Source organism: Pan troglodytes, chromosome 10, assembly GCF_028858775.2.
Source record: "Pan troglodytes isolate AG18354 chromosome 10, NHGRI_mPanTro3-v2.0_pri, whole genome shotgun sequence".
Lineage (NCBI taxonomy): Eukaryota > Metazoa > Chordata > Mammalia > Primates > Hominidae > Pan > Pan troglodytes.
Genome location: NC_072408.2, coordinates 16,256,603 through 16,269,956, shown reverse-complemented (window position 1 = coordinate 16,269,956; position 13,354 = coordinate 16,256,603). Strand labels below are relative to the sequence as shown.

General features: G+C 41.5%; 2 protein-coding genes across 2 annotated transcripts in view; one reads left to right on the top strand and one right to left on the bottom strand.

Annotated features, from left to right (window-relative positions):
* KLRG1 (killer cell lectin like receptor G1) overlaps nucleotides 1-3,640 on the bottom strand; it is a 135,671-nt gene extending 132,031 nt beyond the window's left edge. Inside the window, 7 exon segments of the mRNA XM_063785366.1 lie at nucleotides 6-274; nucleotides 277-348; nucleotides 351-371; nucleotides 374-595; nucleotides 598-797; nucleotides 838-1,143; nucleotides 3,405-3,640. Coding sequence (XP_063641436.1) covers nucleotides 6-274; nucleotides 277-348; nucleotides 351-371; nucleotides 374-595; nucleotides 598-797; nucleotides 838-1,143; nucleotides 3,405-3,640 — 1,326 coding nt within the window.
* Nucleotides 3,641-5,407: 1,767 nt separating this feature from the next.
* The window catches only part of A2M (alpha-2-macroglobulin), a 55,698-nt gene continuing 47,751 nt past the window's right edge, over nucleotides 5,408-13,354 (top strand). Inside the window, exon 1 of the mRNA XM_001139819.7 lies at nucleotides 5,408-12,886. Within this exon, the coding sequence (XP_001139819.2) occupies nucleotides 12,801-12,886 (86 nt within the window). The 5' untranslated portion in view covers nucleotides 5,408-12,800. The remainder of the gene's footprint in view (nucleotides 12,887-13,354) is intronic.

Sequence of the window (13,354 nt, the reverse complement as noted above, 5' to 3'; positions counted from 1 at the left end):
CGGACCTTGCAGGTGGGCAGGTTGCTGTAAGGATCTTTCTGGCGCTCGAGCAGGATGCGGTCGGCAGTGATCTCCTGCTCAGGCCTCCTCTGGCAGTCAGCACACACATTGCCCAGCTGGACTTCGGCACCGCTGCTCAGAGCCTGGATCCGCACCAGCTGGGCCTCAACGCAGGCCTCCGTTCCTGCAGTATGGTCTTCCAAGGCGGTTTTCATGCTGAGCTGCGACTGCAGCTCAATCTCAAGACCCCGGAGGGTACGCCACCGGTCCGTGACTCGGACTTGCGCATCTGGAGCTGCTCCGTGTGGCCAGCGACCTCCCAGCTCAGCTCCTCAGTCTGGCTGGTGACCAGGCTTCAGCATCTTCGGCATCTGCTCAGCTATGACCGCATACTGGCTTCAGGTGTTGCCCGGGATCTTTGCAAGACCAATGCCTGGAGCAGAATCCACCTCCACACTGACCTGGCCACCCGCAGCACTGATTTCCTCGTTGTGGTTCTTCTCCAGGTGATCCAGCTCCTCCTGCAGGCCTTGGATGTGCGTCTTCAGGTCAGCCCTGGCCGGGGTCAGCTCATCGGGCGCCCTGCGCAGGCCTTGATGTCTGCCTCCAAGCTCCTTCGCAGAGACTGCTCCATCTCAGACTTGGTTCGGAAGTGATCTGCAGCCAGGCGGCGGGTGTCAATCTGCAAGACAATCCTGGAGTTCTCAATGGTGACACCAAGAATCTTGTCCCGCAGGTCTTCGATGGTCTTGAAGTAGTGGCTGTAATTGCCGGGGCCCCGGGGCCCAGTCGCGGATCTTCACCTTCAGCTCACCCGGCCTCCTCCAGAGCCCGCACCTTGTCCAGGTAGGAACCAAGTGGTCGTGGATGTTCTGCGTGGTGATCTTGGTGCCCGTCAGCAGCCTGTCGGACCTGCAGAGGACGCTGGCATCGCCGCTGCCATAGCCCCGGAGGAGGATGAGGGCACAAAGTGGGTGGAGGACACAGGCTACGGCTTCGGAGCCCCAGTGGATGCTGGGCTCTAGGAAGCCGCCCCCGACCCCAAAGTGCACGGAGCCGCTGCCCAGCCCCCAAAAGACTAAGTGGCCAATGACTGGCGAAAGCTGCAGGAAGTTAGGGTGAGGCAGAGAACGGTCCAAGGAGCTGCAATCGGCAGGAGGAATCGGAAATTTTAATTGCATTATTACCAATTATAAGAATTTTTGTGCTATGAGTGGATTTTGTGCTATGAGGGAACCCAAAAAAGGGCTGATAAAACACCAAAACCACTGGTGAGGAGAACTTAAGAGGGAACCAGGCTTCAAGCTCCTAAACTCACCACGGACTGCCACAGAATTTAAAGCACAGTCCATATTCCCCAGAAAGCTAACCAAGCCCACCACTGGGTGTCCTACCAAAGGCCGTTCCCTGGCATTATTCTAGACAGAACAACCCAGACAGGAAAAATGTACTGCTGTGGAGAGATGAATCAATTCCTAGGAGGACTGGACAGACATTCTCAAAAGTTTGTGGGAAAGATAGCAGAGAAGAGAAGAATGAGGTGCTTTAATAAAGGGATAGGAAGAAGGTGAGAACAAGGAACTGAGATTAGGAGCTGAGTGTGTCCATGACAGACTGCCTAGAAAGAATGTAGTATCTAGAGCTTTTACTCATAGACTGCGGGACAAGGTATATTTACCATATAGCTCTGTATTTTCCCTCGTGTTATAATGTTTTCCGTAATTAATTACTCTAACCCTTTTAGCAAAGTCTAATACACTTCAGCATTGTCTAGTGATGATATACAGACTAAATGGACAGGTGAGTAAAAGAAAAAATTAAGGCATCCTCACTGGTGAGAGCAGAATCCCAGGCAGAGAACTATGCACAGAAGTTTCAGGCAGTGATCAGCTGAAAGTCAGATTGCAGTCCATTGTATTCCACGGTGGAGACAAGAACAGGGAGGGAGCACCCATACTTAAAAGAAACTTCTAGGCTTGGAGCAGTCTGGTATTTTATACACATCACCTCTGTTAGTCAAGCTTTGGATGGGGGCTAGATAGCAGCCCACTGAAAGACCTGGAGTCCCTGTATTCTTACTTGCTATGTCGAATAGTTCCATATTTAGAAATCAGATGGGCAGCAGGTAAGTTAGGCATTCTTCTGAAAAAAATTAAGCCTCTACCAGGACCTCTCACTTGGTTTATAAAATGAGCCACAGAAGAAACAGCAAACTCAAGTTTTCCTCTCAAAAAGTCCTGTGTCACTTGAAAAGTTGCTTCATACACATTGTGTCCTAAATATGAAATCTAAAGTTGTTACTGTTTTGAAATAAAGTTTCAAGAGAATATATTTTATATAACATTCAAATGAGTTATAGTAAAAATGCTAGGTCTTAAGAGATTCACCGGATAAAATAACATTCTCCACTTCAGAAAATGAAACTAGTACAATATTAAATACTGTGATTAATAATAATCTCTAATATTTCTACATACTTTTGCTCCTAACAGTTGAGTTATATGCTCACCCTGTATGATTGTGGTATATTCTGTTATGCCAGTTGCATTATTGTAATTACAAACTTGAGGAATAAAGTACACGAACTTATAAAATATAAACATGGCCAGGCACAGTGGCTCACGCCTGTAATCCCAGCACTTTGGGAGGCCGAGGTGGGTGGATCACAAGTTCAGGAGTTTGAGACCAGCCTGCCCAATATGGTGAAACCCCGTCTCTACTGAAAATACAAAAATTAGCCGGGCATGGTGGTGAGCACCTGTTGTCCCAGCTACTTGGGAGGCTGAGGCAGGAGAATCACTTGAACCTGGGAGGTGGAGGTTGCAGTGAGCCAAGATTGTGCCACTGCACTCCAGCCTGGGCGTTAGAGCAAGATTCCATCTCAAAAAACAAACAAACAAACAAACAAAAAATATATATACACGCACTATTTTAAAACTCAGTTTTTATCTAAAACCTAGATTAAAAGTCTTTGGAAAGAGTCCATGGAGAGGAATACGTTAAAAATGCCATTGAAGCCATTCTGCAATGTATAATATTTCAGAATGACATGTTGCACACAATGTCTACATAATTTTTCGTCAATTGAAAATAATGTGATCAATTAGATTAAAAAATATATCATTAACTCATGAATTTAAATATATTTAATGAGCTTAAGTTCATTGTATTTTCTGTATTTCTTAAACTCAAGGTATTACCTAGTGCTTTGAGGTGTCCATTTTCTGGCCAGAAACTTCTGTGGCTGGCGACAAGCTCTTGTCCTGCATCCAGGAAGAATGACAGGAAGAATGAGGTACACGAACAAGTGTAGGGTGCACAATAAGAATGAGGTACCCAGACATGTGAAGGACAAGACGAAGATGAGCTTTACTAAGTTTTAGAACAGCTCAGAGGAGACCCACAGTGGGTAGCTCCTCTCTGTAGGCAGGTCTTCCCAACATCTACTGCTCTCAGCAGAGAGGAGGCCCTGGAGCGGGTGCTCCTTGCTCCTCTCTGCACTGTAGTCCCGACGTCTCTGCAGGTCTCTGAAGCTCTCAGCAGAGAGGGTAGTTCCTCTGTGCAGCTGGTTGTCCCATCGTCTCCTGCTATTAGCAGAGAGGGCAGCTTCTCTCTGCAACTGGTCTTCCTGTCCCTCCATCCTCTCTCTTGCTCTGCCTGAGCCCGAGGCTTTTATGGGGTGGAGGAAATGCCTGCTGACTGATCCATGGGCAGCCATAGGCAGGCCAAAGGAGGCACCGCAAGTCCTAGGGACTGACTGCCGGGCTCCCAACCTTCAGGTCCTCCCTGGCCTGAAGGTGGGGTCTTACAGGGGACCTGCCCCCTTCTGCCCAGGAGTCTGTCTGCCTCCCGCTGCCATTCATGGCCCCTGGGCTCAGCCCCAAGATTGGAGCAGGCTCTGGGAGAGGAGAAAGGCCAGGCAATGGGAGCAGACACCCCTGAGCCTGCAGGGTCGAGAGAAGGGGAGGGTCTTCCCGGCTTTCGAGGGTGCAGGCTGCAGAGATGCCTGGACCTGCACCTGTGAGGGTGCCGCAGCTGCACCAGGGGATCTCCCGCGCAGCCAACTGGGAATGGGCAGGGCTCCCGCTTGTCCCGGGCTCTCTCCGGCTCAGTGGAGCAGTAGGCCCAGGTCTGCAGCCACTGGTCGGGGTGCTGCAGCCGCACGGGGAGTGTAGATCTTGCCTGCTCCCAGCCCCTTCCAAGAGCACAGGGAGGCGCAGATCCACAGCCACAGTTTGGGCGGGGCTCCTACCTGCTCCATAGAGCAGGAGGCCGGGGTCTGCAGCCTCGGTTTGGGCAGCTGCAGCGGCACCGGGGAGCTCTGGCCCCAACTCAGAAGGGACGGAGCTCCCACCGGCTCCACTGCAGCCAACATTATGGCAGCAGCGGCTACCATCAATGGTATCCCATCTTTGGCAAGTGGAAACATCTTAATGAATTTCCCGTTTGCTCCGAGAACCCTCTTGTCTCTGATCCTAAGGTAACATCACATACATGTCTGTTACACTAGGATTAGAGACAAGTTCTGTTTAGAAATAACTCCAAGAACAGCTTTTATATTTTATTTTCACATTGAAAATCAGTTAGATTTGCTTCAGCCTCAAAGAATGTGTTTACTAAAATTAAATGAATGCTGGCAGGGAGCTGCACTTTTTTTTTCTAAATAGGAAATGGGTTAAGGGCGGCAGCTGAGTCCTTTCGACATAACCCTAATAGTCTTTGGCAGCATCCTTTCTGTTTGGTAGGATAAGATATTCTAGGCTCATCTTGCATTTTCCGCGGGGAAAAAAAAAGCCATTGAATTAGGCATAGAGGAAATTACTATAAAGTTTAAGGGATAATGTAAAGGATCTAGGAAAATACTCTAATTGCTTCACAAACAAGGAAGAAACTGAAACTAGAAATGTAGTCAATTAGTATTGCTGATGTGCTTTATGCAAGAAAGATAGTATATTAGTTCTCTCTTATCTGCAGCTTCACTTTCTGTGGTTTCAGTTACCCTTGGTCATCCAGGGTCCAAAAATATTGAATGGAAAATTCCAGAAATAAACGATTCATAAATTTTCAATTGTGTGCCATTCTGAGTGGTGTGATAAAATCTTGACACCCGGGATATGAATCATTCCTTTCTCCAGCGTATCCATGCTGTATATGCTGCTGTTATTCCCCCTAACCCCCACCCCAGTCACTTAGTAGCTATCTCAATACTGCAGGGCTTATGTTCAAATAATCCTTATTTTACTTAATAATGGTCCCAAAGCTCAAGAGTAGGGATGTTGGCATATTGTTATAATTGTTCTTCTATTATCAGTTTTGTTAATCTCTTACTAAGCCTAATTTATAAATTAAACTTCATCCTAAGTATGTATGTATAGGAAAAAACATCGTATATATAGGGTTAGGTACTATCTGTGGTTTCAGGTGTCTACTGGGGATCTTGGAACATATGCCCCTCGGATAAGGGGAACTACTATATACAAGATTAAATAAGGTCACTTAAAATTCATTTATAAAATTATGTCCTAAAATATTTGTACCAGTAACAAGATATATTCAAATTATTTTATCTAATAAAAATTAACATGTTTTATTTTCTAATAAAAGTTAAAATATGTTAGCAGTCTATACCACTTCTTTAATTACATGGAAAAAGTTACATTATGATGTCTAATTAATAAATAGTTATTTATAATTACTGCCAAAAGTCAAAAACCAGTTTGATACTTACATCTTAAATACCATGCCTTTTTATACCCTTTTCTTTATAAATAACTTGTAATTTAACCTTCAAATTATACTGCATTACTTTAAATTAAATAATGAGAGTACGTATGTATAACTTGCTTTGAAAATAAATGAATTATGAAAGCTACACTATTTAAAACTTGAGAACTTTCAATAATACCTTATACAATATATTCCATAATTACTTTTTAATAAATTTTTATAATATTACTGTAAATTGTGGGTTTAGGGACCGACAGTTCAACTATTAGCAAAATAATCTTTTAGCATAACAAAAATTGGAACATCTAAATCTCTTAGAACTTGTCTTAGCCCATTTATATAGTAAGTACTACATAATTGCTAGCTGTCATTACCTGTTACTGTTGTAGCTATTGTTGTTAGCCTCATTATCATCAGCATCATCTGAGTAATTAAGTAAAGTTGGCAAACAACTTTATCTTTCCTACTTTTAAAATTTAACCCCAGTGTTTGCTCCCAAACTAAGTAGAACTCTCTAAAATGAAAGTTCTGACACTGGAAAGTTCCACAGCGAACATGAGCACTACAGTGAACAAAGGGGCTCCTATGGTTAAGGGTCATGAACCAACCTTGTGCACAACCACACACAAACACGCATACACTTATTTTCTGTTCATCAAAGGAAAAGTAATCCTGTAACATTTCCCCCACCTTGCTTCCTATTCCAAAATAAACTGCAGATGAAGATTAAAATCTAAACACAAATACTTAATGTAGGAAAAAATGCAGGATAATATTTTTACAATTTCAGTATGCATATGCAGAAGGACTTCTTAATCAGAAAATAAAGATACAGTATAAACAAAAAGAAAGTTAAACAAAGATAAATTATAAGCAACAGGGTTCCTACAAGTGACAATGATGCTGAACATCACCAGTAATCATGAACTTGAAAAAGAAAAGACAAAATAGATCATGCTCCCCTCCCCATCAGATTGGTAAAATTTTAAATGAGTGCTGGGAAAATACATACACATAAGCATTGCTAGTGAGAAGGTAAGTTGGCATTTTAGAAAGTTGATGAGATAGTATCTATAAATTTGAAATGTATATACATAGCAAATTCACAATGGGGACAGATTCATTATACAAAAATACTTCGGCATGCCCCAAAGTATAAATATGTTAGGACAGCCATTGAATTCTATTGTTTGTAGTAAATTGTTTTAGTCCAAACACTAATTCCTCTGTAGCAAACATAGGATCTAATAAAATGGATTATGTGTGGAAATCAGTCCTCTTTAGAAACCTAAAGGACCAAGTGTATCCTGATTAAAAAGATAAAACGCTTTCTTTCTTTCTTTTTGTTTTTGTTTTTTTGTTTGTTTGTTTCGAGACAGAGACTCGCTCTGTTGCCAGGCTGGAGTGCAGTGGTGTGATCTCGGCTCACTGCAACCTCTGCCTCCCGGGTTTAAGCGATTCTCATGCATCAGTCTCCCGTGCAGCTGGGACTACAGGCGCACGCCACCACACCCAGCTAATTTTTGTAGTTTAAGTAGAGACGGGGTTTCACCATGTTGGCCAGGATGGTCTCAATCTCTTGACCTCATGATCCACCTGCCTCAGTCTCCCAAAGTGCTTTTTGATAATTTTGAGAAATGATGGAAGCATATTAGAATGAAAACAACCTGAGGATGTGCTTTTATCTTTGTATATTCAAATATTTTTTCTCATTAAAAAGCAGAAAGTCCGGGTATGATGGTTCATGCCTGTAACCCTAACACTTTGCGGGGCCAAGATAGGAAGATCCCTTGAGGCCAGGACTTTGAGGCTAGCCTGAGCAACATAGTAGGACCCTGTCTCTATAAAAAGCTTAAGAAAAAAATTAGCGGGGCGTGGTGGAGTGCACCTGTAGTCTTAGCTATTTGGGAGGCTGAGATGGGAGGATCACTTGAGCCTAGGAGTTCAAGGCTGCACTGAGCTATGATCTAACCACTGTACTCCAGCCTGGGCTCTGAAAAAAAAAAAAAATATATATACACACACACACACACACACACACACACACACGTTAGTGGGATAGCACAATGAGAAAAACTCCGCTCTTTGATCACTGAGTACATCTCTGTAGATATATATTTCCTTCACTGCAGATTTTGCCCAAGATACTTCGTCAAAGACAAAGCCAGTACACCCTCTAATAGGGTGAATATGGTTATGCCACCTACTGAGCTTGTTTTTGATACTAGTTAATATGTAACCAGATGAAATTGTCATTATCGTCACTGTCAGGACTATGGGAAGCTTAAGTGTTCTCTTTTCAAGGACAATGTGTGCTAACTGTACAATTGGTACAATTAAATAAGTTATATTCAGTTCCTGGGAAGCACTATAGCAATACAAGGAGAAAATTTGATTCTATTTATTTTTGTTAAGGCCCACCTACCTCCTAATCCTAATTTCTCTCATTTCCCAAATATTCCTTGTTTGTTCTTACTGTTATGTGTTTTCCTGTATTTTGCTCTTCTACTTTCTTTTCCATGGACTATCTTTTTCCCTTCCTTTTTTTCTGCTCTACCCCTTTACCTCAGCTTTCTAGCAGTATTTGCTAAATACTTCAAAACTGTATAGAACTTGTTCAAATTGTGCGCTCCCTTTTCTGTCAAGAACTTGCTACTCAGGTAACCCAATTGGTGATTTTTCCTGGAAACACTGATGGATGCTGTTCCTATAGCGAAACCCAGAACAGAGATGAAATAGATGTCATCCTCAGCCATTAGCATTCAAACTATAAAGATTAATTTACACTGGTATAGTAAGGATCAGAATGTCAAAGCTGTGTTACACCTAGCATCTTGTATGAAACTACCCCATGAAGGTGAGACCACAGATATTATTGCCCCACTATTGGCATGAAAGCTGAGGCTCAGAGCAGTTAACTGAGTTACCCAGGACCACACAGCTAAGTTAGAAGTAGGGCTCAGGTGTCCTGGCAACTAACTGGTCCAGTTATTTTTTCTCTCAAGCTCGTTTTCCCTCTCCTAAAGAATAGGAGGCTCTGTCGTGGCGAAAGGCGATTTTAGTAATACTTTCCTTTTTATCTGTGATTATAATGAATGTGACATCTCTCCCATTAAGGATCATTCCTCCACCCACATTCTTAATACATCTGCTGCATGCATCCTTCAGAGACCTCCCTCTGGGATCATTCCTTCTCACTCCAAAAAGCTCAACTTCTCCCCTGTCATTTGTACCTCCCACTCAGCATTTTTAGAAGCAATATTTCATTCAAATTTATTCAAGTTTATTTCCACCTAAAGAAATATTCCTTTCACCCTGGCATCTCCATCAGGTACTGCCCTGTTGTTTTTCTCCCCTTCAGACAAACTGCCAAACTGGCTCTAGTTCCTCACATTCCCCATCCCCCTCAGCAAGCTTCTGCCCCACACCGGCACTGAAACAGCTGAATCCCAATGTCCTTGTCCTTAAACCCAGCAGAAAAAAAAAATCAATCAATTATTTGATTTCACAGCGGCACTTGACATGGGTAGCCAGGAATTATCTTATCAATGACAACCTTTACAGATCATCTTTGTAATTTATCATGAGGCATCAAATGAATGCTATTAACATTAATCCCTCCTATTTTAAGTCATTAATCCAAGTAAATGCTCACTTATTTCTAGCGTCTTAGAAACCATTTAAATTATGTTACATTATGAATCAATACATTATAAAATTATACCATCATTTGTAATAATTTTTAAAAATGTGTGCTATTAACATTGATGCCTTGGTATAAAGTCATGATCATTCTGGTCTAGTAGCAATCTTCTATTGACTATTCTCTTACTAAAGCGGTCCCTTCCGTGGGACTCAGAGACCTCACACTCTCCTGCCTGTGTTTCTTCCTCTCTAATTGGCCCTTCTTGCTCCACTTGGGTGCTCCTGCCCATTGCCTAGACAAGAGCATTCCCTGTAACTCTGTCTTGGGCTCTTTTTCTCTTTTCATCAACATCTTTTACCTGGGTATTATCATCCATTTCCATGGCATCAGCTTGCCCAATAAACTGATAAATCCATAGTCTCTATAAGTACAGCAGATCTCATCAAACTAGTGGCATTCAGACTGCTTTAACTTTAACCAAAAATAAGGGATTTTGTACATGTTCAATAAGCAGTTCCCACTGTAACACTGTAATCACATTTTCACAATTGTGACCTAGGACACTTAGAGTAAAGGATACAGATGATTGAGATAGAAATAGTGACAAAGAAAAATAAGGTTAGGATATAGATTTTAATGCTGTAACAGACCTCAAAATACAATGGCTTAACTAAGAGAATGCATTTCTCTGTCACATAAAGGTCCCAACTGGCGTAGACTTTTGATGACTCAAGGGCTCAGGCTGTGCCTGGTTTGTGGTTCTGCCTTCCTTAACACATGGCTTCCATCTGATGAGCTACAGCAGTACCTATCACTACAGTCAGCATGTCCACATTCCAGCCTGGGCAAGGAAGAAAGGGGAAGCGCAGAACTGTACCCTTCCTTTTTTAAGTCATGAACTGCAAGTTGCATGTATCACTTCCACTTGCCCTCCAGTCACCAGAACTTAGTCATATGCCATACCCAGCTTCAAGGGAGTGGGTTAAAAAAATAGAAGTCAACTAGGCAGTCTGCACCCAGCAAAGGATCGGGAGTTCTATTATTAAAGCAGAATTGGAGAAGTGGTAACAGGAAACAACCACCAGCCTCTGCTGCATGTATATGAAACAGATGTTTCCCAAATCACTATTCTCACTTATTCTGTCTGATACACTGTATTTTTTATTATATTCTCTTTCATTTTTTAAAATCCTGGTCATGACTCACAGGACATGATGTTACAACCCACTTAGATGCTAACACCATAATCTGAAAAATATTACCTATATTATGTCTAATATTGGCCACTTGAAGTATGGCTAGCCTAAATTGATCTATGTTGTAAGTATAAAATTCACACCAGCTTGTGAAAACAAATTATGAAAAAAAAGTCTTTAAGATATCATTAACAATTTTATATTGGCTAAATGTTGAAATGATCATATTTTGGATATATTGGATTAAATAAAATACACTATTAAAATTAATTTAATGTTTCTCTTTATGTGGTTACTAGAAAATTTAAAATTTAAAATTACACAGGGCGATCACATTCTATTTCTAGTAGACCACACTGCTGTAAGCTCAAGATTCAAATGTCAAACTCCTGTGAATATTAATACGTGAATATCCCACAAGCACTTACTCCATCTTCCCAACCCTCAGCCCTTCTGTCCTCCTTCTGCTCCCACCAATCTGTGTTTCTTCTGTTTCACTCACCCAGCTAAAGGCAACACAATTCACTCAGTGACGAGCCAGGAAAATGGAAAGACACATTTTCCTTTATTCCTCACATTCATATATTCACTGAGCACTATAATTACCTCTTAAATATGATATAAATCTGCAAGCTCTTTTCAATACCACCACAAATTCCATAGTTCAAAATGCCATCAGCTTTCACCTATATTATTACACCAGCTCCCATCTGGTCTTCCTGCATCCTGGATCACCTCTTTCTAGCTGCCCTTTCAAATTTCAATAAGAGCAAGCTTTCCAGGAAACAAACCTGAAGTCAATCCACTGAGTACTCCTCTGAATACCTTAATATTGTTGACAAATTCCTTTCTGATTTGAAGCATCAGAAAGGAATATTTCCTCCATACCAAATAGTTTTCATTTCATGCATGTGCCGTGATTCTTCTCCCTCCCAGACCTTTGCATCTGTCATTCGTTATGCTTAGAAAGCTCTTTTCATCTCTTTGTTCTTCAAGACAACCACTACTCATACTTCAGAGCTTAATTTACATTTTGCTTTCCCTCAAAATTTTTTTAAAAGGTTCCAGGTCTGGGTTATGTGCCCTCTTGTGTGCTCCCAGAGCATCCTGAACTTCTGCAATAATATGTTTGGCTACTGTATTTTATACAGTAGTTTTATATTGTATTTTATATTGTATTTTATACAGTAGTTGTTATATTGTATTTTATACAGTAGTTGTTTTTCTGTCTGTTTTTCTGTCTGTTTTTGCCCCAACAAGAATGTAAAATCTTTAAGTGCCTGTTTTCATACTTATTTGACCACCCTATCTCTAGAATATTGCATGATGTCTAGCCCTAGTAGGATCAAAAAATACTTACAAAGCAACTGAATAGCTACATGAATAGATGGATGAATAAATGCATGGGTGGATGGATGGATTAATGAAATCATTTATATGACTTAAAGTTTGCAGAGGAGTATCATATTTGGAAGGCAGTAAGGAAGTCTGTGTAGTCGATGGTAAAGGCAATTGGGAAGTTTGTTAGGCACAATAGGTCAAAATTTGTTTTTGAAGTCCTGTTACTTCACGTTTCTTTGTTTCACTTTCTTAAAACAGGAAACTCTTTTCTATGATCATTCTTCCAGGGCCTGGCTCTTCATCTGCAATCCAGTAATATCCCTAATGTCAAAAAGCTACTGGTTTAATTCATGCCATTTTCAAAGAAGACTACTGAATTCTGATGTGGCTTCAAACATTTAGGTTAGGCATATCTAATGGAGAACTTGCAGCCACACTGACTTGTAGTGAAATATCTATTTTGAGCCTGCCCAGTGTTGCTTAAATTGTAGTTTTCCTTGCCAGCTATTCATACAAGAGATGTGAGAAGCACCATAAAAGGCGTTGTGAGGAGTTGTGGGGGAGTGAGGGAGAGAAGAGGTTGAAAAGCTTATTAGCTGCTGTACGGTGAAAGTGAGCTCTTACGGGAATGGGAATGTAGTTTTAGCCCTCCAGGGATTCTATTTAGCCCGCCAGGAATTAACCTTGACTATAAATAGGCCATCAATGACCTTTGCAGAGAATGTTCAGAGACCTCAACTTTGTTTAGAGATCTTGTGTGGGTGGAACTTCCTGTTTGCACACAGAGCAGCATAAAGCCCAGTTGCTTTGGGAAGTGTTTGGGACCAGATGGATTGTAGGGAGTAGGGTACAATACAGTCTGGTCTCCTCCAGCTCCTTCTTTCTGCAACATGGGGAAGAACAAACTCCTTCATCCAAGTCTGGTTCTTCTCCTCTTGGTCCTCCTGCCCACAGATGCCTCAGTCTCTGGAAAACCGTGAGTTCCACACAGAGAGCATGAAGCATGAACCTAGAGTCCTTCATTTATTGCAGATTTTTCTTTATATCATTGCTTTTTCTTTCCTATGATACTGTCATCTTCTTATCTCTAAGGTTCCTTCCAGATTTTATAAATCTAGTTTACTCATTACTTGCTTACTTTTAATCATTCTTCCCCAACTCTCTGAAGCTCTAATATGCAAAGCCTTCCTAAGGGGTGTCAGAAATTTTTAGCTTTTTAAAAGAATAAATTTTAGATATTCACATTCATATTGATCTACTTGAGACCACGCTATTTATCTTTTCTTACTTCCTCTTTCTTAAGGGTCCATTTTCTATTTTATAAAAATAAAGACAATTCTCTCCCACAACCAAACATGGAACAATGCCCTGGAGTATAAAAATCTGTAGAGTGCCAAATAAAGGAACAATTTGAAATACTGGTGTTGATACTGAAAAAGCAAGG